The sequence below is a fragment of the Lachnellula hyalina genome, assembly GCF_007821495.1.
Source record: "Lachnellula hyalina strain CBS 185.66 chromosome Unknown contig00059, whole genome shotgun sequence".
In the NCBI taxonomy this organism is placed as follows: Eukaryota; Fungi; Ascomycota; class Leotiomycetes; order Helotiales; family Lachnaceae; genus Lachnellula; species Lachnellula hyalina.
In genome coordinates this window covers 52484-79298 of record NW_022157173.1, presented here as the reverse complement: position 1 = coordinate 79298, position 26815 = coordinate 52484, and the positions used below count along the sequence as shown (strand labels likewise).

The 26815-nt window shown below is 48.0% G+C and overlaps 4 protein-coding genes and 1 pseudogene across 4 annotated transcripts; 3 read left to right on the top strand and 2 right to left on the bottom strand.

Moving 5' to 3' along the window:
- Positions 1-7540: 7540 nt before the first annotated feature.
- Positions 7541-9229, bottom strand: URC4 (Uracil catabolism protein; the record flags this gene model as incomplete). The annotated part of the gene is made up of 4 exons (XM_031149800.1): positions 7541-7624; positions 7681-8273; positions 8327-8816; positions 8891-9229. The coding sequence occupies 4 exons, from the start codon at positions 9227-9229 to the stop codon at positions 7541-7543; spliced, it is 1506 nt and encodes a 501-aa protein (XP_031005691.1).
- Positions 9230-11699: 2470 nt separating this feature from the next.
- On the top strand, positions 11700-14505 carry ucp7 (UBA domain-containing protein; the record flags this gene model as incomplete). The annotated part of the gene is made up of 2 exons (XM_031149799.1): positions 11700-14339; positions 14404-14505. 2 exons carry the CDS (start codon positions 11700-11702, stop codon positions 14503-14505), a joined length of 2742 nt encoding a protein of 913 aa, XP_031005690.1.
- A 1008-nt stretch (positions 14506-15513) lies between these two features.
- On the top strand, positions 15514-16689 carry gtr1 (GTP-binding protein gtr1; the record flags this gene model as incomplete). The annotated part of the gene is made up of 2 exons (XM_031149798.1): positions 15514-15764; positions 15870-16689. 2 exons carry the CDS (start codon positions 15514-15516, stop codon positions 16687-16689), a joined length of 1071 nt encoding a protein of 356 aa, XP_031005689.1.
- Positions 16690-21880: 5191 nt separating this feature from the next.
- On the bottom strand, positions 21881-23582 carry mlrC (Similar to mlrC: Microcystinase C (Fragment)(Sphingomonas sp.)(db_xref=InterPro:IPR010799,IPR015995,PFAM:PF07171,PF07364); annotated as a pseudogene).
- A 421-nt stretch (positions 23583-24003) lies between these two features.
- On the top strand, positions 24004-25875 carry LAC12_1 (Lactose permease; the record flags this gene model as incomplete). The annotated part of the gene is made up of 7 exons (XM_031149797.1): positions 24004-24108; positions 24158-24534; positions 24587-24715; positions 24777-25107; positions 25160-25491; positions 25556-25655; positions 25705-25875. The coding sequence occupies 7 exons, from the start codon at positions 24004-24006 to the stop codon at positions 25873-25875; spliced, it is 1545 nt and encodes a 514-aa protein (XP_031005688.1).
- Between the last annotated feature and the right edge of the window lie 940 nt (positions 25876-26815).

Sequence of the window (26815 nt, the reverse complement as noted above, 5' to 3'; positions counted from 1 at the left end):
CCTGGAGCTTGGCATTTTGCTCCTGGAAGTCTGGCATGAGACTACATTGGAGACGCGATTCGGTTTGGAGGAGGCACCGAGTGGATACTACCAGCGGCTAGCATTGGCGGCAGAGTGGCTCGATGATACAGACAACCCGTTACCGGATCTGTATGACAGGGCTGTCTCCAATTGTATCCAGAGGCAAGTCGGTGAAGCGCGCTTTCCGGATTGGGAGGATATCAAGTTCTGGGGGACCGTCTGTGAAGTGGTGATTGAGCCGCTTTCAAAGAATTGTAGACAGTGGCGTTGATGCTTAGGTACTTGGCGTTGGCATAGTTGAGCAGGCAGGATCAAGCAAATTTTGGATTCTTTGAGCAAGGGCAAATCAAGGCCATGTCAGAGCAGCTTTCAAACTTCAAGCTGACCATAAAATCAAAACTGGGTGGTAGGAGCATATGCACGAGGCAAACGGAAAGCGGGAAGATATATCCCTTAAATAAAGAAAATCGGTGCGAAATTTGCAACACGTCGCTTGATGACCTGTATTTTCCGATAAGTGGACAACTACTCTTGATTTTACGAAGAATCACCGATTTCCATTCCTGGTGCATATGCTGCGGTCTGCAAAAATCTTGCCCTTCTTTGCATCCTCGTATGTAGACTTTTCTATGAAATTGAAGTTGGAAATTCAAAAGCCTATATCCCCAATTCATCGCGAAGACCAATTAAGGCTAGGGTGGATAGTCCATCCTCATGCGTCGTATAGCGTTACTTAACATGAACATAAACATTCCAAACCACACTATAAAGAAGAGAGCTATGAAAACCCCACCGTATACTTTTCTCATATTCCACATGTTTCCATGTCTAGTCGGAGGTTGATACTATCCTCTTTCATCATCGTTTACCTGCCTAGCAGAGCTATAAGCTGGAGGTGGGAATAAGGGCTGGATTTCAGATGAGTCGTCATATGGTGGATCGGGGCCATCATGGTGGCGCATGTGGTGATGGTGATGATGGTCTTCGGGTTCAGGAACCCCATGGTGGGTATGCTGGTGATCGTCGAAGCTGGGTGGGGTGGTCATTCTAGTCACGTGAGCAAGGCATTCGGAAGGGAAAAAAGACTCTGGTATTGATCTTGAGAGGACGGAATAGAAGAGTTTGCATACATGATGACTGGTATCTGGAAAAGTATCTCCACCATGAGATGCATGAGATGTATCCGCAGCTGGTGCTGAATCGTGTGTCATGATTTCTGCCTGCGTAAGGTAAGGTATTTTGGTTCACCCTGCCCGATTTCTGGGGCACAGTCTGTGTTGAATATTGGTTGATTATGGAGATTTCAGGGCTCGAGTACAGCTTTCAACCAAGTTGCTGTTCAAACAAGTCCAGGTTCAGTCCACGTTGAATTAGAAGTGTGAGGTTGAAGAGAAGGGAGCTGCGCCACGAAGGATGCATTGCTTGCCGGTCACATGATTTAGTTACATGAGATGCAGAATAATAAATTGTTTGGAGGGCTATTCGAAGATTATAGTAATTGAAATGGGCTATATTTCTTGCCATTGGCACTTGTCGACCACATCGAGCATTGCTCTAAAGGTCAATAGACGAATTGCAAGTCTAGTAGGATGCTCGCTTAGAAAAAGGGGGCGGGGTTCTGAAGTAGATGGTCACTTGAAAATCATCCCACATGACATAAGTTTTAATGGAGTTGAAAAAGACAGGCTGCGCTTGTTTTATGTCAAATTACGGATTCTATTTCTCAAGTCTATCTAAGTAATTTATATGTCCATAATGAGTAGAACTGACAGCATTATTCAGTCCTGACATAGATCCGGCTTCTCAATATTAAGCAGAACTGCAATACTCTATACGTCGTACCTTATCCAGATTATTTCCCCTGATCCGCCCTAAAAGACAGCGGGAGAAACGTTTAGATTATTCCTATCCTAATTCGCATATATACGCGAAAAGGAAACTTTATATGCACAGAAGATTGCACATACGTTGTCCATTAAGTACGAAATCTAGGAAAGAGATTATGATATGACTATTATGCTCATAATAATTAACGCCTATGTAAGTAAAAAACAATCCCTAACTACATTCTAAACAATCTCTAAAGTATAAAATCTACAGCTATCAAGCGATAGTAAATCCTTCCCCCCCCGCAAGTATTAGTTCGAACTACGAGTACTATTATCCTACCACTTGGCATACGTACCTTACCGTTTGCCCCGCATCATCATCCCAATAACCCGTAAGAAACCCCGGTGTAATAGCCCTTTGCTACATCTCAGGCAGCTGCTCCTCGGGTGGCTCACTCCCCACCCCACTCCGCCACGTCCTAATATCAAGACCCCCAACTCCAGCGCCCAGATCTCCAAATCTCTCCGTCTCTACCTCCTTACCTTTACCCTTACTTTCCGCACTTAACTTGATATCCAGTCCTTTCGCACTCCTCAACGCCTCCAACTCATCTACACTAGTCACACCCGCCAACCCCACATCCTCTTCATCAATAACCCGTCCCGGCCACTCATGCCTCTCATCCTGCCTCCTCACAATCCTGGTCTCAACCGCACTCGCGCCATCCACCAAGCGATAACTTCTCGTCTCATCATTCTTCTGCCCGATGCGGTTAACGCGCGCATACGCCTGCATCTCACGCCCGAAATCATAGTCCGGCTCCATGAGCACGATGTTAGCGGCGCGCGTGAGCTGCAGGCCTTTACCAAGGAGAGAAGGGGGACCGATTAGGAACTGTAGGTTTTCTTTGGGGTTTTTGCGCGTGGTAGTTAGGGGAACCAGGGCGTCGGTGAAGGCGTCGAGGGTGGATGTGCGTTGGCGTTGGGGCATGTTGGTGTGGAGGAGGCCGACGCGGGCTTTGGTGTGTTCGAAGTAATTTTCGATGAACTGATGCCATAGATTAAATATATCAGCATATAACCCTCAATCTCAATCTCAATCTCAATCCCAATACCAAACAAGAATGTACAAGGGGGGGACTCGCCATCTTCAAAATCAAGCCCACAACATTAAAACTCGTAATAATCAGCAGCTTCCTCTCGCGTCCCAGCGTATCTTTCCGGTCTAAAGTTTCCCTCCGTATAAAATTATACAACCAGCAGCACTTGGGGCTATTCTCTACAATGAGATTCAGTTTCTGGAAATACGGACATTTACGCTCCTCCTTCGGGTTTCGCCATTGCATGCATTCCTTAGACGACATATCAATCTTTGGAGTCTCTGCCGGCAGCCCCTTCGAGGAGCCTTGAAAAAAGAGAACCAGATACGGGAACGTGGCGAAAACACGGTGTTTCCATTCCGCTCGACACTCGGCGTTGAAATTGAGTTGGAGGGGACGAGAATCATATCCTTTCGCAATGGGGTCTTTGGCCTCAAAAGCGGCTTGGGTCTCCAGTAAGAGCACGTCTTTCTCGCGGTCCGTGACGCGCATGTAGCTTTTGATCACGTTTTGGAGCGCGGGATATCCGTCCTTGGTGGGCATGACGAAGATATCTTGATGGTAATGCGGCTTTAGCTTCATAAGGGGTCTGCCGAACCAGAGCGAATCGGTTGTACGACGGAGCATGTATGTTTGCAGGAACGGGAACATCCGGTCTCTGAAGTCGGGAAGCATGTCTCTATAGCCCACGTTCCGCTTCACGTAGCGCTCAAAGTCGGTGCAGACGACGTCGAGTTCTTTGTAGCGCAGACCGGGAGTCGACTGGTATTTATCATGGCGGTCCCAGGAGGATATGCGTTGGAGACCATGGTGTGCATGAGGGATTGTTTGTTCGCGGTGGTGTTCGAGTGCCCATACCACGCTCTCCAGACCCCGTGGCGTGTCTGGGAGAGGAGTCCCGGAATATCCCCAGAGAAAGGGCCGGGCATCCTGACCCTCCAATTCAGCGAGCACGGCAGCCCGTCCTTTGTTTTTCTGGAAGTCCTCATGACACTCATCACTCATGGCAATACCCACCACAATCCCATGTCGTTTTCCTTTATAAAACTCGACCATACCACTGCCACTCTTTTCCAGCTGATGCTTAACACCATCATAATCGAATGCCTTTTTCACCCAGTTCTTATACTGGTGCGCCGTCGTAAGCAGAAGCATTCTCTCTGATCCAAAGTTCGGCACATCGGGTCCACTTAACGGTGGTCCAGGGGCTTGTTCTAGCCCAGAGATGCTCTTCCAGGGAAATTTCGGGCGAGCTTTGATTTCAGCAATGTTTTTCGCATGCCGCGCATCCACAATGTCGAAGCGTCCATCTTGTGTAAAGGCCGGAGGATGAGCGACAGCGAGACGCATCTGAAGTTTATCTTCCGTAACATCAACATGCTCATTCCACTGCTCACGCCATTGCAGCACTAAACCAGGCGGGACGACAGCAAGTCTGATGCCAGGCTTCGGCTTCATGTTTGCAGTAATACTACTCGCGACACAAGGACACGCAATCCAGCCGCGCCGAGATCGTATGCTGGGACAAATATTATGCTCGTCATCTTGTAAGTACTCCGAAAAATGCCTTCCATCGGCATCCTTTCTAGAGCGTGCAATGTCGCTCCATAGCCACGCTAATTGGCGCTCTACGACGATATAAGACAGGAATGACAGCGTTTTCCCCAGTCCCATCTCATCAGCCACGAACCCGCCGCCGATTTCGCGGCTTTGGATCATTTGCCAGTATACGCCGAATGCTTGGTATTGGTAGACTTTATTTTTGAGACCGGCGATAGGGATAAGTTCATTGGGGCCGATGGTGTTCGGATCGAGTTGGAAGAGCTCACAGCAGGCGTTCCAGCGGAGGGTGTTCCCTTCTGGTTCTGTGGGATCACGGAGTTGCATTAATTCATCCGAGTCCTGAAGACGATGGAGTCTTTTCCAATCAACACCAGTCAGCAATTAATAAATCACAAAGGGGCTCAGGAGTAAGTGGGAACATACTCAGCAACCAAAAAATCCTCTTCCTGCGGCATATCATCTACATCCTCGTCAAGCGGCCCAATCTCAGCTTCCTCCTTCGCAAGACTCAACTCCGAAAGGGTCTGCTCTTGCTCCAATTTCTGCGTCACCTCGGGCTCTGTTACTTCTTCATCTCTAATACCGCGGACGAAAGATCTAGTTTCATCAACCGTGTATTTAGTAGCGATAAGTGCGTCGAGTCTCTTGACTTTCGTTTCCTCGGGTGCTACAGGCAATGTACTTCCCCTGTACGGGTTTGTTTGCCATGCTGTTGGTTTACCCACTATTCCGTGATTAGCATTTCCATTGCACCATCTTGGAAAGGTAGCTTTCTCAAACGGGATGGGAACACACAACAAGAATCAACTTACTCGAAAGCTTCTCCATCTCCCTCTCTTTCTTGGTCTTCACCACCTTGTTCTTGGCATTGAAATTTGGACTCGACGGATGCTCGAGACTCCACCTACCCCCACCAAGTCTAGACGCAAGCGTCTCCCTGGTCTTCCCCACCACCTTCGACATCCTCGCCTTGATACCCGAACCCTGACTACTGCTCTTCTGCGTGCTCGAGCTCCACTTCGAGTTTCTAAGATGAACATCAGGATCAAGGTCTCCCGGCGAATTCAACTTGCTATTTCTGGGTTCCTCGGTCCTGGGGGAACGAATGGCCGAGAAGACTCTCGTGGGATCGGTGAGAGATATATGACCTCTATTCTTTTCTTCGGGGATGCTATTGTCGACGGAGGGTCTAACGGTCTGAAGCGGGGGCGACGGGAGAGGCTTTTTGCCTTCTCTTCTCAGCTGGGCTTCTTTCGATCGTCGAGTTGCCAATTCTCGCCCCACACGCGCTTTTTCCTGGCTTGGTGATTCAAGCGCGAAGTAAAAGGTAAGGGTACTGCTTTGACGGGTGCCAAAGAGCTGTGTTAGTGCGGCTTCGAAAGTAGGCTGACGCGTGATTTCTTTGACGGTTTGGTAGGTTGTTTTGAAGGATAGCGTGCCGTGCTTACCGTTAAATGACTTGTCCTGGAAAATGGGTAGGTTAGAAATTAGGTTATCTTTGTTGTGGAACTCGATCTCGAATTCCTTGAGGAACAGGGCGAGGAGATAATTCCTCGTAGCCAATATATCGAGGTTTGGGGGCACACAGCGTGTTGCAACAATCTCAGCTTCTGCAATAATATTGTCAATTGCAGGAGCACCATCAGGATTCAACACGTTGAGGTGAAAAGTCATGCCCGAAAGCGTATTGGGAAGACCTTTAGCTACCACTGGCTTCTGGCGTAAATCTTTGGATTTCGACCACGCATCTTGAATCCATACTCGTGCCCATTGACGCAACCATTTTTCCGGCACCGGGCTGATATTCGTTTCATGTGTATACGGAACCGACTGCAGCGCCTTCACAATCTGCTCCTGCGCTATCCTGTACGGTGCTTTTCCTTGAGGTCCGTCAAGGAAGACGAGTAAAACGCCAGACTTGACGATTTGCTTGCGGATTTCCTCATGTACTGCTAGCATGTCACTATCCGAGGCTCTAAGCCCTGCTTGAAATGCACCGGGGCGCGCATGGCGTAGTGAAATCGGGGCTGTTGTTTTGAACCAGGCTGACCGACCTGGTTCTGAATGTGGGGGGCCGCCATTGAGATTTTTAATCTCACCCTCCACCGTCTCTGGATTGGTTTCTAGCCTCTTGGTGGGATCTTCGGCAGGATCCAACATGTTTTGACCGATTAGTATAATCTTATTTGGGAATTCATATATATCGCTTGCACTATTGGTTTGTAATTTTTGACTTCCCAAAAACAGGAAACTTTCCATAGAGTCTTTTCACGGTTGAGTAAATTCGGCGTCAAAGAACGCTTTGTATAATACGAACCATGCTATACTCGCCGGATGCATCAAGAGCTTTGGTATAACAAAGAAAATCTACAACAAAAACTAGGCAATACAGATATGAAGACTAAGAAACCATATCCAGAAGCAGAGCATAGCAACAAGAGCCTGAGCTGAACAGCGAAATAGAACTACTCTCCTATAATACTTACCAGTCAAATTCAATATATTCACTTGAAGCCTGGTATAACAGACAAGGTCATCATGTCGTGAAAGAATACTTCCCTTTGTTCATTACTATTGATGAGAAAGGAAAGGAGAAGGACTAGACCCAAAACGGTTTATTATGTGATACAGCTAGTAGCTCCATTTTATGATAAATCGGCGATTCGTGAGCCAAATTAGTTCGATCAACAATACTAGCCCCACGGCTGAAGGTGGGTTGTATAATCCTTGAGCGTGAAGTAAACACCACACTAGTAAGACATTTTATCGACCATAGAAATTATTAATGCCAAGAAGAAATGCCAACTAGGCTAGGGTAGCATGTTCATTTAATTCTTCTCATCGACAGGGTATCTACTGGTTTTTCCCATTTATCCTCCAAATTCTGCAATTGTTGGCTTTGTGAGGAGACCCCAGCCCAACATAAGTGGCACAAAGTACAAAATCTTTTTTCCTCCACTCTAACAAAGCTCATTATATCGTGCCACTATCCTTCGTCATATTCTATACGTGCGAAAGAAGGTTTGTTTAGAAGACCGTGCCATCGGACAGGATGGCGATTGGCGGGCACTGCGTATTTGGTCTCGATATTTCGGCCATTTCTCTGCCTCCCTATTTGTCACATGTCAATATTCATTTGCGGAAATTGCTAGGAGAGGATTGCTTACCTTCCAACTGCCAGCCTCTAACATCTGCGGCAAGCTCAACTGATTGACATCCTGCAAGCCCAGCTTTTCATTCACCTTCTCGAGTAACAAGTCCAAAAAGCCCACAGTAACAGCCCGCCACTCAATAATCACATCATCATCTGGAGAGAACATGGGTACAACTTCCATATCAACTGTCCCCTCTTTTGCATTGTTTGCTCTGAATTGCTGAATCCCCCGCTTCTCTTCCTTGGGCTTTAGATTCAAGACACCAGTATCGATGAATAGTCCGCCGTTTCTGTACTCTGGGAGGCCGGTCATGAGCTCGGCACCTGCGAAGTGGATATTCATGAGCTTTGACATGGGTTGCATCAGGGAGTAGCAGAGCCATTGAGTGAGCTTGTGGAATGGCACGATTGTCTCCCAGGGCTGCGATGTTGGAGATGTGGGCATGGAGGAAAGCGGCCAAGCATCGCCGAGAGGAGTACCATCGATTGCTGTCCGGGAGGAGGGCCATATTGGTGCGAGGCCATCCATGAGGACCGACCAGAGGGTTGGGAGGACAATGATGGGGACGGAGGAGGCTTGGGTTGTGGGGTGAGAGATGAGATAGTCTGAATGCCGCGTTAGTGACAATTCGGAAGTTGAGAGCAAAAAATAGGCGTACCTAGCATGTTTCCAGGTCTACCATCAGCTCCGAAATAAGTATGGTTCTTCAATGCCTCGGAGAGCTTGATGAGAAGGTCTGTTCGACCATCTAATCCAGCAATTGGGTTTGAATCGGAAACTTGTAATCCACCTCTCATTACCCCCACTGTCAAAGTCTGCAATCCCTCGCTGTCCACTTGATGGGGCTGGCTCTTGTCGCTGCTGAAGGCGCCACTCTTGAACATTTCCAAGCTCGCAATGGCCAGGCCTTCACTTCGCTTGTAAACCTTGCCATTCTCAACGCTCTTGTACGACCACGATGTGCCAGCGCCTGCATCGAGTAGGACGGAGACGAGGAAGAGGTCAAGCAGTCTGCGGCATCGCTCGGATTGATCGACGTTCTTCGGCCAGGTCTTCAAGAGCTCTGCGATACGGTCTCGGCCACCGACATTGAAATGTTGCCATCGGCCATGTGGAGGGATGCTCGCATAATCGGGTGCAAAGTCGCGCTGTTGTTGGGGACCCCATGTTAAAACTGCTCAATCGATGGATGTCGCGAAATGAGGAGTAAATATTTATTTACCTTGATAATTGAAACGACGAATTTTGTTGTGGCATCGAACATGCTCATATCCACGTCAAAATGATTCAAGTTATTCTTCTGCGCCTTCTCCAGCATAACCGAGCATCTCTCTCGCACCGCGCCAATGCTTCGTAGATATCCCGCGGGGTCGACATGTGCATCAGGAGCCTTCGGCAGGGCAATCTTGGGGAAGGACATTCTGGTGGAGTATGCGGGCGTGATGGGGGATTTGAGGGAGCTTTGTGAAGATTGGGATTTAATGTCGCCTACGCTGGAGGCCTGGCGGGTGCTGCCAGATGCTACAGAGTTGGACTTGTCTTTGCGTGAGAAGATACCCATGTTGTGTTGTGGATCTTGCTGTTGCTGTCGTGGTGGGCGAAGTTATTGTATTGGCTGGCTGGCAGGCGATTGACGATTGGCGCAGAATGTTGATTAGCTGCACTGCACTGTTGGCTCGTAGAATAGGGAGCGACGGGGCTTATGGCAACGTCTCAGAGCAAGGAGATCAACGGTCCCATCAAGTCGGATGTGCTGTCAAGATGCTGTAGCTACCGGTAGACAAGAGGGGTGATGGCTGGTGCAGAATATCTATATGCTGTGTTCAGTTGTATCTACAGGTTCTAGCGCGGCAATGTTGTAACTAGTCGTGAAGAGTTAGAAGGAGGTAGGAGGTAGGAGGTAAGTAGGTAGAGGAGGTAGAGGTACAAGTAGGTACAAGTAGGTACAAGTAGGTACAGAATTCAATCAGAGGGACCTAGCTATAGACAAAGGTTGTGAATGCGCCGGTAAGGTCCTGGTGGTCTTAAGTAAGTAATATAATTAATTGCCAAGGTTCTTTGCCTACGGTAGGTAGTTATGATCTTAGGCTAGAGGGTAAGTGCACCCGGTGGAGCTCTAGCTCTCCAAAACCCTCCCTGCTACCTGCCACCTGAGTAATTATTTCACTCCACTTTCTCCAGTGATTGCGGCTGGCTGGCTGCCTCTTTGGTTGCATTGGTTGGACGGCCAGCTGCTTGGAACCTTCAACCTTCAACCTTCAACCTTCAACCTTGCGATGAACTGATGCACCACCCCCTAACCCCCGGATACCGTTCACTCCAACAAACCACTACGGTACAAGGTACTGGGTCTCGGACTGGCAATGGGTCTGGGACAGTGGGACCCCATCCCAATCCCATGCATGGCATGGACATTTGTTTGGATGCTGGACCCAAACTTGGGACCCGACTTACTTGACATCTTCAGGGATTGCTTCCAGAACCAGGGCCAGGGTACGACGGTACGGTAGCTCCTTTGACCTTTGACCACCCGGGAAGTTAATCGCCTGGCAATCGAAGTCCGGTTCCCCTGCGCACGCTCCCCTATCACCTATCACAATCACCCCTCGACAGCTTCGGGTCCAAAAGACTGTCTTCCGCGGCCCCGCCCGAAACTGTGGAATATCAGAATATAAATTTCAAGTCCCACCTCTCAACAGACGTCTGACTGGAATGGTCTAGGGATCAGCAGCTGCAGTGCTTTTACAGTAGACAGACGGCGATGGATGCGATGCCATGTCCCCATTGTTACGAAGTTTCGAGTATCATTGTACTATTGAACAAGGTTTGGCTGCACGGAGTCCAACGGGCAAACCCGATATGCAGGTACAGAATCACTCCACGCACAATCCTTGCCGATCATGGGTAGAGGACCTTCTGTTTACTGGGTGAGGCGAACGCGGCGCCGGCCAAGTCTGCCGTATGCCCTAGGTTGGGATTGGGGGCCTTGCGGAGTTCGCGGAATTAATGGTAAAGGAGTAGGCTGGTTGCAACTCTGCTATCGAGAGTATATGGGTGAAGTAGGTGAAAGAAGAGCTGTAAGCACTCGGCATCAAAACTTGCAGAAGGAAGAGGCAAAATGCCAAGGACCGGGAAGGAGCAAGGTGCGCTATTTGTTCTGCCGGTACTAGTATTGCTACTGTATTGAACGAGGCGGCAATCTATCCCTTCTCTGATCTTCACTAGTTACTATGCCTCTCTTCACGGTCCCCATACCGACACCGACCATGTATATTGGGCTGGAAGATCAGCCAGCCATGCGAGCATCCAGCTTCAAGCCATATCAAGCAAGCCCACGCCCGGCGTCCGAGTCATATAAGTTACAAAGTAGGTACAAAGTACTCATACTCTACTGAGGCTGGTGGATATGATGGAAATCTAGAAATTGAACATCCTCTTTTAAGTTAGAAAGGAGGCAGAGGAAGCTGGGTAGCTAGGAAGCTTAGGAGGAATACCTACCCAGCGCCAGCTCCTGTATGCGGTGGCTATATTGCATGATGGCAAATAACGCATTGGTTTGCTTCCATATCAACTAATATCATGGACACATCCATACCGGCAGATCCATTTGCTCGCCTGCCACTCTAGGTTCTCCAAGGCACGCAATATTATTCAACGGCAGTTGATATAAGATCCTCTAAGACTTTACCAGTTAGTGCATACTTCGAAGGGGTACATATGCCTCTCCAACCTATCGCATCATGCGAAAGACGTACGGTAGATAGTAACATGAGAGTTGACACGTGAAAAGGGGAAGGAATCGCTAAGACCGCGTGTTGGAGGGAGAGCCGCGCGCCAAAACTACAAAATATGGCAGAATACGGCAGCCGAATCGGGAGGACCGCGTCAAAATATATTGGCCAGCACAACGTCGAGGAGCAAGCACACGAGTTCAAGGAATCCTACAATCCAAACCCCCACGACGCCCAATGACTTTATGACACATTCCTCGATAACCAAATGTTCAAATCGATTATACCTGCCCTTTTACGATGGATGATTTAAACGGTCTGGAGTGGTCTGCCAGCTCCAGTTCAAATACCACCAAAGCACCTCCAGGCACGGGAAACTATTATCCCACCTTGCGGCCTACACCACCACCCCAGCTATCTGGACGAACTACTCCCCTTCCAAACCCAGCTTCGGGTGCCCCTAAATCGTCTGCATTTGTGGCTCCTAAATCTGTGACTCAAGACAGCTTCTCCAATCTCGTATCATTTGGCTCCTCCAAATCAAACACCTTATCGCTACAAGAACAACAGGCGAAACTGCTGGCAGACAAGAGGAAGCAAGATGAGGAGAAAAAGAGACAATATGAAGCACAATTTGGCAGCTCGCAAGCTTGGGATGGTTTGGGAAAGAGGAGTACAACTTCAACACCATCAATAACGTCGCAGAGCGCCACTCCAGCGACCATTCCCTTACCAACGAACTTTGCTCGACCTGCACCCCTAGCCAAAAGTGGGAGTAATTTTGCGAATAGCGCAGACGATGATCTATTTGCTGCCTTCAACGCGGATACGAAAGTCGACAATGCGAGCTTCTACCCACCTCCCTCTATACCTAGTAGCGGAACGAATACACCTGGTTTTGGGCGCAACACGGTTGATTTGAGTCAACCGCAGGCTTGGGAGCAGCCTTCTGGTTCTCTGGGGGGTGATACATTCGGAGATGATGATGACCCATTCGGATTAGGGCAAATGAAACCTCCCAAGCCTCCCCCGATAGCAACAACAGACGACGATGATTTTCTAGGCGATTTAGGGAAACCTGTAGAGGAAGTGAGGCGGCCCAGTCCCGCGATGAAAGAAGTTGCAGCCGAGCCGGAACCGCAAGTTGAATCTGATGATCCCTGGGATAAGGCTGTAGCAGAGCTCGTTGATATGGGGTTCTCAGCAGAGCAATCGCGGCGAGCTTTGACAGAAAGTGGATCTGGTCTTGATATCCAAGCTGCGGTGGGGTGGATTTTGAATGATGCCCATCGTCAGGCCAAACAAAAACAAGTGAGCAGAGATCCAAGTAGGAACAACGGGCCATCAAATGGAGACGTATCTCGAGATAGACCTAGGCGAGATAATAATCCAACGTGGATGCGCGAAGAGGGGCGCGATCGTTCACAACCGAGAAGAGAGGATAATCCATCACCAAACAGCGAAATGGATCTTTCTAAAACCGCCGCTGCTGTTGGCAGCAATTTATTTAAGACTGCAAATTCTCTATGGAAGACATCGCAGAAAAAGGTACAGAAAGCAGTTGCCGACTTTCAGCAAGATGGAGATCCTAGCCAACCAAAATGGATGCGTGAGGCAGCTGAGAGAGAACAAGAAGAGCGGAAAGCAACAGCAGAGGGACGACCTCGACGTGAGAAACCGGCCCCTGTTGATGCTACAGCTACAGATGAGGCTCTTATGCTGGAATCTGGTTCTCGTCTACCGCCAAGGAAAGCAAAAGCCCCTGAACCTCGCTTCCCGCCCTCGAGCTCCAGTTCATCACGTGATCACTCTCCTGCTCTTCCCTCAAGGCCTCCAGAGAGAGTAGTGGCGACACCTAGATGGCAACAGACGGCTTCTCCTGATCCACGTTCACGAATTAACAAACAAGCTGTAGAAGAGCAATCTGCCCAGGCCTATGTCAGTCCTGCACGGCGGAAGAAAACCACCCCACAACCATCACAACCAACGCCTGAGCCCGACCTGCTGTTCTCATCCGGTCCCTCATTACAGTCGAGACAAGCTCCATCTAGGCCAATACCACGCACAACACCTATCCCTTTCAAACCATCTACTCCAATTCAAACGCGCCCAAAAGCACCACCCCGCAACATCCCATCCGTATCTCCCACCGCACTAGCAAAGTCCCACGAGCACCGCCAAGCAGGCACCACGCACTTCAAACGTGGTGACTACGCTTCGGCCCACCAATCCTACAGTGCCTCCCTAATGTCCCTTCCCACTTCGCACCCCATAACCATAATCCTCCTCTGCAACCGGGCACTCACCTCCCTCAAAACCGGCATCCCGAAATCCGCCGTCTCAGATGCTGATACAGCACTCGCGCTCATCGGCCCCGCGCAAGGCCACTCCGAGGTCATTGATATAGGCAGCGAGAAAAAAGAAATGAGAGAGTTTTTCGGGAAAGCGCTCATGAGGAAAGCAGAGGCCCTAGAGCAGATGGAAAAGTGGAGGGATGCGGGCGAGGTGTGGAAGTTATGCGTGGAAAATGGCGTAGGTGGCAGTACAGCTATTCAAGGCCGTACAAGATGCGAGAAAGCCCTCGCTCCCAAACCCCCTAAACCCGCGACTCCAAAACCACAACCTCGTCCTCCGGCCAAATCCGCCATGCAAGATCTCAACACCAACACCAATAGCGCAGCCGTTGACCGTCTCCGCAAAGCGAATATCGACGCCGAAAAAGCCGACGACGAGAAATTCGCACTCGCCGATCAAGTCGAAGCCAAGATCTCCATGTGGCGAGATGGCAAGAGGGATAATCTGCGTGCGTTACTCGGGAGTCTGGATAATGTGATGTGGGAGGGTAGTGCGTGGAAGAAGGTGGGTATGCATGAGCTGGTGCAAAACAACAAGGTGAAAATTAATTACATGAAGGCCATTGGGAAGTGTCATCCAGATAAGGTATGTATTCTCCTTGTACGACTGGCGGGCGTAAGATAGGATAGGTGCTAATGAGATGTGATAGCTTCCACAAAATTCCACCATGGAAACGCAGATGCTTGCTGCGCTTATCTTCGCGACACTGAATGAGAGTTGGGATAAGTTTAAAGCGCAGAATGGCATGTAGATAGACAAATAGATCCTTATTGTATAGAAAGACAATTAAGATTTGTTATTGCTTAGCCAAAGGTCTCTTCGAACTATTCGGGCTGGCATGAGTAGTGCTCTGCATTTTGCACAGGTAGCAGAACAACTTGTATTTCCGTCAGAAGAAAACTTTGAACAGGTGCCCCTCCCGTCCTCTTGATCCAGGCCAAGCTCCATCCCATCATCATTTCATCTCCAACATGTATCACAGCGTGCAGTACATTGGATAACTACATCGGGAATATATGCCTCCTACATAGTAGATACTGTACTTGCGTGGATTGCTGGCTGCTTGCTGTGTTGTCTAGACAGACTCTTCGTGATTATGTCGAGTTTGAAAGCAGAAGATTATATGCTAGCTTGTCGTCATTAGTGGGAAGACTGTTTGTAAGTATCTGCGCACCACTATCCTTTCCACTATATTACTCCTGAAACGACAACGCTCTTTTCACAGCGATATTTCGAGCAACATCTTGTTGCGAACTGATAGACACTGAATAAAGCTTCTACTAGGCCCATAAAAGTTCGAATAAGGAGATACAGCTTTGCAAGCGACGTGTATACAGCAACTCTTATAATTTTGCACTTTCGAAGTCATTAAATCGAATTGCCAAAGCTTCATGGACAAGACAAGCTCAAGGACGGTTTAATATCTGCCGTTGGTATAATGAAAATGAATGATCAAGCCAAGTGGATGGAATGTCTGTGTTTGTACGTAAGCCAACCACACGCTGATATCGATTGATTCCGACTATTACGAAGTAAAAGAAATAAAAGACATTAAAATATATATAGCTATTTGCGAGGTGAAAGAATTCAAGCATGGCCAGACCTAAGCCATGGGCGTGGCAGGTCTCCGTTGGCGCTTTAAGGATATGTCAATGCCGCCCTAACCCGATTTTCCCCCGCCTTTTTCTCAGCTTCAGCTAAAGCTCCCGTTTGCCTCGAACTCTGAACAGCGCCCACCAACAGCACCATCACCCCCAACATGGATAACTTGAACAACCTCTCCATTCAAGATGAGCCGGTAGCCTCACCAGCTTCCGAGCCCCGCAAGCAGAAGAAGAAAAAGGTCCTGTTAATGGGCAAATCAGGCTCCGGCAAGAGCTCCATGCGCAGCATTATCTTCAGCAACTACGTCGCAAAGGACACCAGACGGTTAGGAGCTACAATTGATGTTGATCTGAGCCATGTCAAGTTTCTGGGCAACCTGACGCTCAATTTATGGGACTGCGGTGGGTCAGTACAGCCTTCTCGTTACTCTCAATCTGCGCAGCTTGGAGCTCCGAAGCAGCCTTCTCGCGGATCTGCCAATGTCTACTTGCGAAGCTAACACGTCTAAAGACAAGATGCCTTCATGGAAAACTACCTAAATCAACAACGGCAGCATGTCTTTTCGAATGTCGGGGTCCTTATTTATGTCTTCGATATCGAATCGCGCGATTTCGACCGAGATCTCCTTACTTACCGCTCTATCGTTCAAGCCCTCGCCCAATTCTCCCCTACAGCCAGCGTATACCTCCTGATACATAAGATGGATCTTATCCCCCCAGTGCAGAGAGAAGATTTGTACAATCACCGTGTCTCCATCGTCCGATCCAAGTCCGCTACCTTCGACCCGACTCCGTTTGCAACCTCGATTTGGGATCAATCCCTCTACAAAGCCTGGGCGGAAATAATCCACGATCTAGTCCCGAACCTTGATCAAATTGAGAAACACCTGGGTAGCTTAGGAAAGATGATAATGGCAGAAGAAGTCCTCCTATTCGAGCGTTCCTCCTTCCTCGTCGTCTCTAGCTGGTGCTCCAAAGAAATATTCACGGGCGACAAAGACAACCCCGCACAAAACCCCACCTACGATCGAAACGAGCGCCTTTCGAACATCATCAAGAATTTCAAGCAGAGCACAAGCAGATATACAGGTACGCCTAAGAGCGCGGAACAGTTTAGCGTTTTTGAACTGAAGATGCCAAATTTCTGCATGTTCATTGTCAAATTTACTACAAATACATACTTGGGCGTTGTGCTTCCACCTGGGGAGGAAAGATTTAACGCCGCGATGGAGAACTGCTATATTGCGAGGAAGGAATTCGAGGATCTGGACTCGCCGGCGAAGAAGAGTGCCGATAGGGGCGCAACTTCTGAGTCCCTTGAGACCGCGTAGGTTTCTCGGATGCTCATGTGGTTTTGGTGGTTGTAGCATGTGCGTAGATAGGCGGTTATTGGCGTATATGTTTGAACTGATTTGGATGTTCACGGCGTTGGTCACAAAAAGGGATATACCCAGGCGCAAATGAGAAGTTCGAAAATATATTAATGTATCTTCTGACAGTTCATGAACACTTTTCGTCCAAGTGGTTCCATCCTCCACGCGTTAACCTACTCTACAGGTTTATGTTATGTTTTTCATTATCCGCAGCCCATCGTTAAGCCATGTCTCGAACCATGAGGTACCATGTACCCATGCTTCAACAACCCCCAAACCTACAAATGTTAGAGCGCAGCAACACTCGTGACATTCGAATCTGCTACGTGGCACTTTTTATATTTGGATATATTTCCATGACCTCCACCAGGTGAAACCAACATCCCTGCTCGAAGTGGTGTTCACCGTGATAGGCAAGAACGGAAAAGAAGGTTCTCGAGAAAGTGATAAATATAGGCCGTACACGTTGAAGAGTCGAAAATCTAGCGCCAAATTTGGAGTGGATGGGGACTTTATACCAGATTCCGTTCAAAATTCGACCCTGCACATCCATTCCAAACACCTGGCGAACGAGCTGCGCAGAATTGTGCAGTACTACCCTAGTCAGAATCTGAACGGTGACACGATACTAATCGCATATCCGCATCCAATGCTCATGCACTTCATTTCAGAGCTAAATGATGCCAAAATCGCGTACGAAACAGATGGTCTGTCGGGATTGATCGACGAAGCAGTTAAATTAGAGACAAAGAGAAGGCCCATGTTCTTGGCGTTCTGCTGAGTTATCTTCGCCCAATCTATGCCAAAGAAGTAGAGGCTGGAGCAGCAAAACAACAGTTGGCTATACCGATGATTACGTATTCGATGCTCTGGTTTCTATTCAAACCGGGGACAGATGTATACATCAAGGTCGGTCTCAAGTGGAGAGTTTTCGTGGTCATGTCTGTGGAAGAGAGAAAAGAGAAAGAGAGTTAAAGACCCCAATTCTATTTCCCCAGGCCACAGGGACCAAAAGTTGATAAGTGGCATATCAAGGTTTGGTCCTTGATATTTGACGACAAGAGACTTTTTCGCCGGGGCCGGAGATTCCACATCGACAAGTTTTTTGGTGAGCGAGAAATAAGTGCTCTGAGTATAGTTCCTTGCGAGATTTACGACAAACTATATGGCACTGGAAGGCGGCAAGAATTGGAAAAACGAGGGGAAATGGTTTACAATTTGCACAAGACTCTTCCGATGCACTTAAATTACAACGGGATTGCAGTCGCCAAGCTAGAGAAAACACAACCATGGCAGGAACCTTCAAAATGGATCTTTGATGTAGCTGCCGTCCCCATCTCTGATTTAACTGCTGGCATCTAACGTATATTGATATAGTATGAAGGGGATGTTGTACTTGATCCGGCGTCATATAAGAAGCACGGCCTGCTCGCCAAGATGAATTCGATTATTATGGGCGGAAAGCATCAAAGCACATTCCGGAGGACGATGAAGATACTGACGCTGAAAACGAAGAGCAAGGGTGCCAACAGGGAGAGCCTGAGCCTTTTGGTGGAGGGCCTCTTTGGGAAAATTACAATGACATAGAGCCAGCGAAGAGACAGGAACTGACGAAGCATCAGCTACTGCTACTTGCTGCAGACATTCGCGGGTTTTCTCTCAAGACTAAGTTATGGATGGCATTCGACGCAAGTAAACTTCAGACTATCAAGTATCCCCCAAAAGGCGAAGGTGCAATAGAGAATTTGATTCTCGAGAAGACAGATGTTGCGTATCTCAAAGCACTGTCCACGAAAACTACCTAGTCACAATCACATGTGGATTTCATCAAAGGAAAAGGGGAGGGCCAAATATTCCTCTTTCATGGCAAGTACCAGTTGATTAGGTTACTAAGGCTTGCGCTAATCTGTAGCAAGGCCCTCCTGGAACCGGAAAGACTTATACTGTCGGTAAGCTTGTAATGTGCCTCTTGATACGATGCACGATTCTGACACGAACTCTAGAGGCAATTGCTCAATACGCCAGTAGGCCTCTTTTGTCACTCACAGTCGCTGATCTAGGTCTGCAAGAAGAAAGGCTAGAAGCACAAATGACAAAATGGTTCGAGGTCGCCACGCATTGGGGTGCAGTTCTTCTGATTGACGAGGCCGATGTGTTTCTCGAGAAACGTAAAAGTTCTGAAGCCAGTCGAAACAGCTTAGTTTCCCGTAAGTCTGGACAGATATATAGGTTTGTCGGATTACTATGACTGACAAACTTCAGTGTTCCTTCGCAGCATGGAATACTACGGTGGCCTTCTTTTTCTAGTAGGTCTACATGCCAAAGTTAAAGACTTGATTGAGGATTTCTGACACATTTCTTACAGACAACTAACCGTCCTGGCGCCATAGACGACGCGTTCCGTAGTCGTATCCACAGCGCCATCCACTTCCCAAACTTTAGCAAGGCAAGATCTGGACATCTATGGGAGATATTCTTAGAAAAGGTCAAGAAGGAAAACTCAGAAATCAGAATAGCGCTCAAAGCGCAAAGATTCCTCAGTACCGATAAGACAGTGCGGAAGATGAAGTGGAGTGGAAGAGAGATTAGAAATGGTACGTCAAAGATTCCTTTGGTTTGTTCCAGCAGCTGAGCAGAGCCATCCTAAAAGCAGTTGCTAACTTTTCCGAAGCCTTTAGTCTTGCTCTCACACTCGCTCGGTATGATCACGAGACAAAGAAGAACAGCGAAGGCGGTGACGATGACGATGACGATGTGATCGAAGTGCTGAGCGAGCACTTTGAGAATGTGGTGGTTCGGCGTGATGAGTTTATCCAATATATTGATAGTATACGGGATTTGGGGGAGGACGAGCGGGCTTATGAAGTTGGGGACAGGAGGGATGCAATTCTTGACTCAGATACTGACTAAGGATATTCAGACGAGGAGGAATATTACGAGGCTTTCATACATTTCATTGATTAACACACCTTCAAAGTTATTTAGCCATATACCCTATCAATAGTCTCATATGGAATTGGAAGAGAGAAAATTACATACAGACAAATGCATTGAGATTGAAATCTAGCCGAAGTACTAAATGGCCAACTGAATAGACATATAAAGGAAGACCTTACATCTGAGGTGGGATTTTAATAAACTCTACAGCTCTCCTAATGATCTTTGCAAACCTGCATGCATCGGCAAGACAACTAACTACCTATACCTTGGGTAGCTGCCTGATCAAGCAAATCACGTGTTGTGGCTATGAGCGGCTATGAATGCCTGCAGATGCGTCATGCACGCACAGCCGCCTTTGCTGGTAAAGCCTATATTATTTCACCCTCTTCCGAGTCTCATCTGCTAGGAATATCTCTCAACTTTCGTAACTTCAACTCACTCACCTGGACCAGAAAGTAATGTCATTCGGCTGGTCTGCTGGCGATATTGCGACAGCAATATCAGTCATCGTGAAGATATGCAAAGCCCTCGACGACACTTTCGGCGCATCCAGCGAATACAGAGATATCACGCTATTCCTAGGCAACCTGAAATGCACGCTTGACAAGCTATACTGGAAGGTGCGGTTCAGCTGAAAGAACAGGTTGATATATTGAGAACGAGAGTGGAGGATTTCTTGGATATGATAGAGAAGAAGTATGGGTTGAATCTTGGCAAAGGTTCGACGCGGCGGTTTAGGGCGGTTGCGGGGAAGTTAGAATGGGCGGCTGTTACTTCGACGAAAGCTAAGGAGTTGAGGTGTAGTATTGAAAGTAATATGCGGGCGATAGATCGGCTTATACAATTGTAAGTCTGCTTTCGATTGATTTCCCAGAACCGCATCTGAATGAACTACAACTGATGTTTGCTAGCGAGATATACGCAAGTGTGCAAACCAAGATCCCATCGCAACTGGAGGCAGGTTTTTCCGGCGTCCAAGTGCACGTGGACAAAAGCATCCAGCCGCTTCATGCAGATGTCGGGCATATATTGTCTATAATGCAAGAGCAGAACCCGCTTATAGCCAAGGCGCTGATGACAATGCAAGCTGCGATACAAAGTCAGAGTCAGAGTCGAGCAACTAGTCCACAACCACCAGCCTATTCGCCTATCCCTCCTCCACGGACCGTAACACCACCTCCGTCGCTCCTAGTTGCTACGATATTGGACTGCTACAAGATGCTGGTTTCGAAAAACTCATGCTCCGGGCTTGAGTTTACACATGGCCAGCAGGAAGTCTGTTCCATAATCAACGCCGCAGTTGAAAGTCTCGGGGCATGGCTGAAGTCGACAGATCCTAGGATTGGATGGATCAAGGAAGCACCCAGTACGAGGAAATGCCTCTCAGTTGCCGCTGGACTTATGGCAGCCGGCAAATACTCGAAGGTCCAGACTATCGGCTACTCGATACTCAAAGGGGAAGCATGGCTAGACGACGTCGAGACGCCGAGACGAATCATGGCCAAAATTATTTCATCCCTAGTACACCAGCTTATGGAAAAGCTCCCTGCGTTAACCAAGTCGAGGATTGGCCGAGAACGTGATAGTCCTCTTGTCAAAGCCCGACTTTCTGTCCTGGGTCAGCAGAATTTGAAAGTTATTAGGGCAAGTTTGTTGATAGTAGGCGATTTGGTAGAGCTGATCACTGATCCATTTCTTGTCATCTTGGACTCCTTCGAACGGTATCATCTAGTCAAGGACAAGATGCTTCGGGATAAGATGCAACAGCTTGTCGATACTTTTAGGGGGAATAGCATGGCCAGAGTTTTTCTTTCGGCTGTGGATCGGAGTCATGTAAATGGAGTAGCAGGTGACCAGAAGTTTGTTGAAAGTTCAACAAAGGAAGAGCGTCGCTGCGTCTTGGTTAATCCTACATTGGTGGAGATGCTTGAATTTATGGAAATACCCGTGGAGTAATAGGTCCGTCTCGACTGGCATGTATTTATGTTGGAATGGGCTATATATTGATCGATCTGACGTTATCATTTAAGATAAAAAGTCATGTTGGCTTGGCTGTTTATATCTGTATGGACTGTTTTTGGCGAGAGGGAATATTAATTGGCGTTCCTTTTGTATATATTATCATCTCATTTCGGGGTTTCCACAGCGCTTATTCAAAGAGACCATGAACAGATACATATAATTTACACACTTGAATCTTCATTTCTCATTACTCATCTGGCCCAGTGAGCTCCATATTAGACGATGAAATGATTCGTCCGCTAAGATCAGGCGGAGACTGAAAGTCCCGGTCGAAGGGAAACATAGGATGACGGATTCTATGGTGTCCAAGTCTCTCGATATCCTGGTCTACCCCTCCAGGAGTCAGACCGAGCATCCACCCTTTTGCCATATCATAGAGCTCCGGCTCCAAGTAGCCAATTTTGACAATCACGATATCCGCGGAGCGGGGCTTCAAGTTGAGATCTGTGAAGTCGTGCTCATGATGGTATGGCTTTGGATTCTGCGTGAGAATTGCAAATACGCTGCCAATTTGCAACACAACTTCAACGATGGCATATTTATCACCGCTCCTGATTGAGTGAACTCGCCCCGTCATAGTAAGCGGGCCAGAGTGTATATGGTCAACTTCAGCCCCAGCCGTAACTGTCACTGTGGCTCCAACGCCCGCTTCCATGGCAGCGTGTATGGCGTCTCGACCAGGAACACTTGCGTAGATAACGGTGGGGCCAGACGCTTCTTTGAATTCCGGACGAGCGAGCAGTTGTGTTAGGCCCCATGAGACATCACCAGAGCCTCCTGCTGTTGGGTTATCGCCTGAGTCGGAAATAAAATATGGGCGGGATTCTGCACCAGATGCTAGCGCTGCATCGAGGCATTCTGAGAAAGAGCCAGTCGGTGCAACGAATTTGAAGTCTTGGTGAGCATCCCAAAATATCTGTGCCAGCCGCTCTGCACCCTTAGATACCGCAGTCCTATCCCATCCAGTGACCACCACAGCGGCTCGATTACGAGGTTCATCAGCCCAGGCATATCCCACCCAAATGGCAGCGTCCGTAACGCCCTCTATAGCCTCAACGTGGGGAACTGCATCATATATATGCTTTGCAGGCTCGAGACGGGTTGAGGTCTGCTCTCCCGGAAGAAGCACCGGCACAGGGACCCATGCTTTGATAGGCCGCCGGTTTTCCAATGCGTCAGATTTGGTCAAGAGGTCGACGAGATTGCGACAGGCTCGCTCTCTGGTTTCAAGCACATCGACATGCGGCGCTGTACGGTAGCAGGTGATGAGATCTGTTTGATGCGCAAGCTCTCTGGACACATTTCCGTGGAGATCCATCGACGCAGATACAAGAACGTCTTGTCCGATCACTTTGCGTATGCGATGGAGAAGCTCGGCTTCAACATCATCAAGCCCTTCCACAACCATGGCGCCGTGTATATCATACCAAAGCCCGCTTTAAAAATAGAAAGTTAGCCTCCATTCGCTGAACGTGGTTTTTCAAAAGTGCATGTTCATCTGTTAGAATGAATAGTCACACTTTTCCACTCAAGTAAAGAACTTGTACGGTTTTGACTGGAAGTCTGAGGTCAATGAGAGAACACACTCTCTCAATCACTTACTCAAGAGGACCCGCCGCACAAATTCTAGAAAGTCGGTCGATGATCTCGCCCGCAAGTTCTTCAAATGAAGCTCGTCTTACCACCCCACCAGGCATTGCATGGCCTATCAAAGCACCTTCCCATTGTGCCGCTTTACCCAACAAGGTGGCGGGGCGGATAAATGCATATTTATCAAATATCTCATCGCCTCTCAGTGGATGGAAAGCCTGGGCCAGCGTTCGGGAGGGGGTAAATGTTGAAGTCTCGCAGGCTAGCCCTGCTACTGCAATAATGGGCCGCCGTGACATAGTAAAATATGCAAGACCTCTTACAAACAGATTCCGGGTGCTAATTTTGAATTTATGTGAATCGATGTCCGTACTTGGCATAGAGCTTATCTTGACTTCAAGAGGGGCTGGCGCCCCTAGAACTGCTAGAACCGCTAGAACCGCTAGCAGTTCGTCCCGTCCCCTCACTGGGGAAAGGTACGGGGGTAAACCCCACCTTTGGTATCTATCAAGCTTTACCGATCTGCATGCGGATGCAACGTTCATGATAGATAATCGTGTCACTTCCAATATATAATCTTATAACTTCCCTTATCAGTAAGCTCAAAAGGTTAGTGTGAAGAGTCGTCTTCTAATCACTCACTACTTTTATTTAGTAGATCTTGCCACGTTCTGTTTTGTCTTTCTGGATATATTTCACTACTTGAAGAAAGTGATTAACATGTTAACAAAGGCCCAAACAGGGACATGGATGCCCGCATGGGTTCCAGAGTCAACAATCATACTCTCTTTCTTGCTCATGATCTGTGCTGCTGTCCAATCATCTGTAAGTACTATACCCAGTCCTCGCCAATTCTCGAACCAACTTTTATTAGACAAATGGATATGATGGATCAATGTTGAACGGACTCAATATCTTGCCTTCATACACTGACTATTTCAACCTCAATGCTGCAACGACCGGACTCAACACGGCATCTGTGTTTATCGGTGGCATTCTTGGTCCTCTGGTCTCAGGCGTCGTATCAGATCGGCTTGGTCGTCGGCCGGCCATCTTCTGGGGATCTCTTATTACTTTGCTTGGGGTACTGCTTCAGACGGCTGCTCAGAATATAGCCATGTTTGTCGTGGCCCGTATCATTCTAGGTTTCGGAACTGCCTTGTCGGGTATTGCAGGTGGGGTGTATCTTTCCGAGACCTTTCCCAGCCGGTGGCGAGCTTGGGGTGTTGGTCTCCTCAATGACTTCTACTAGTGAGTTCAAAAGTAAGAGTTTGAAAGGGGTAAAGACTTATTATAATGGCAGTGTTGGTGCTCTTATTGCGGCAGGCATCACGCTTGGTACAGGCGAGTGGCAATCGACTTGGGCCTGGAGGCTGCCTTCACTCTTCCAAGGTATCTTCTCGGTGATTTGCATCCTTATCCTACCATTCATGTAAGCCCCATTATTCTTACATGCTTACCATCTATTGTTTTCAAAGTAGCTAATCAAATAGCCCTGAATCCCCTCGTTGGCTTGTGCACGAGGGCCATTTCGAAGAGGCTCGCGTTGTAGTTGCGCAGACTAACTCGAATGGTAATATATCTGATCCCGTTTCTGTTGCAGTTTACAAGGAGATTATCGATACGCTTGAATGGGAAAAACAAGAGGGCCGCACTATGAGTCCAAAAGAAATCATCAAGACTCCTGTGGCGAGGAAGCGCTTGCTCATTGGAATGTCAGCTGGTCCTTTCTCGTGCATTGCGGGAAATATTATCGCTTCCTATTATCTCGGAGCAGAACTTGATTCTGCAGGTATAACAGACAGCCTCGATCAATTGAAAGCGGTATGTTACTTCAAAACCAACGCTTCGGAGCGAGCGACTACTAACAGTTTAGAACGTTGTACTGAATGTTTGGTGTTTGGGTTGTTGCCTTGCTGGCACACATTTGCTAGCAAAATGGGGTCGCAAGCCTACTGCCATCCTCTCTCAATGTTTGCTTGTCGTCTGTCTGTTCATCATCGGAGGACTCTCCAAGAAATACGCCGACAATCCGGACGGTGCTTCCCAAAGCCTTGTTTACGGCGACGTAGCGGTGATGTTCCTCTTCCAGGGGTTTTACTCCATTGCGTGGACACCATTGCTCTTCCTGTATCCACCTGAGGTGATGAACTATTCGATCCGTGCCAATGGACTAGCATTCTCACAGTTTTCTTTAAATGCTTTAGCGTATGTTTTCAGTCTCACTTCTAGCCCCCTAGAAAGCGTTTGCCCTGAATTTAACGTTCCGTAGACTTGTCTTCGTGTTCATCATGCCAATTGGCTTGGCGAATATTGGCTGGAAGATGTACATGGTCAACGCATCCTGGGATATTGTCATTGTGGGCCTCATTGTAAGCTTTCCCTGCTCCACCATACCTCCCTTGCTGATCCTATTTGAAGGCCTTCTTCTGGATCGAGACAAAAGGCAAAACGCTTGAGGAAATTGACGCGATTTTCGAGGGAGAAAAGCACTCTTCTGTACCAGACATAGAGGAAGTGCGTTTAGGGAAAGCGAAGATTGATGTTGGGGCAATTAATGTTCAGGTTCAGGAGAAGATGACTCTTAGCTGAAGGGACTTTAATAATGAAAAGGCCGATTCAGGCGAAAGAAGAGCTACTAGGTCTATGAAGCAAACATTCTGATAGCCTTTCGAAACCTATCCGTTCCCAATCTACTCATTGCGAATAAAAGGAAAATAAATGTATGCGAAACGGATTATTATCCATAGGCGAGGCGAAAGCTGACCCCTTTTATATCTTGCTCATCTCTCGATCAGCCTTTGTTATTGATTGGATCCTAGTACTGCTGTTGTGCGAAACCCTTCTTGGAGTTCAACAGTACTCCCCTGTTCTTGTCCTTCTGAGACAGCTTCATCAGGCTCGTAGTGCCAGCTTGGCATGAATCCCAGTCGTCATTATCGCAGTAAATACGGATATCAACTTGAGCGTGATTGCTGGTGGATGACATGCTCTTCATAGTGTTGAGTCCAGCTATATCCGAATTAACGCTTGCAGTTTCCAAATAATTGGTCATCTTCACGTACTGACTCACAATATAGTACGATTATATGCATCTTTGAGTACTGTACAGCGGCTGCACCTTGGCGCCAAGTTTATTGCTTGGCTAATTAGACGTTGGGTGTTTGGGACTTGGGCAAACAAAGTAAGTAAAAGTTCTTGTTGACGGTTCAGACTTCATGACGCCTGAAGATCTGGAAATGACTGGAAAAAAGAAGTACAGAACCAGTAACGGGTTGCCCACTTGCTAGATGCAGCTGCGGTAAGACGGATGTGTTGGAGAGTACGTAGTTTGATAAGATATGGTGGAAGAGAGGTACTGTGCTGTATGAGATTGATTGCTGACAAGATCTTGGCATGCGCCCCTCTCTCGTGATCGCCGCGCTAACCCTCGACATAGGGCTGTCTCGATTCTCTAGGCCCCAGGGACTTGCTCTTTCAAGTGCCGTTTCATTTGAGACAGTATTGGCCTTAGAACCCGCGGTCTCAAATT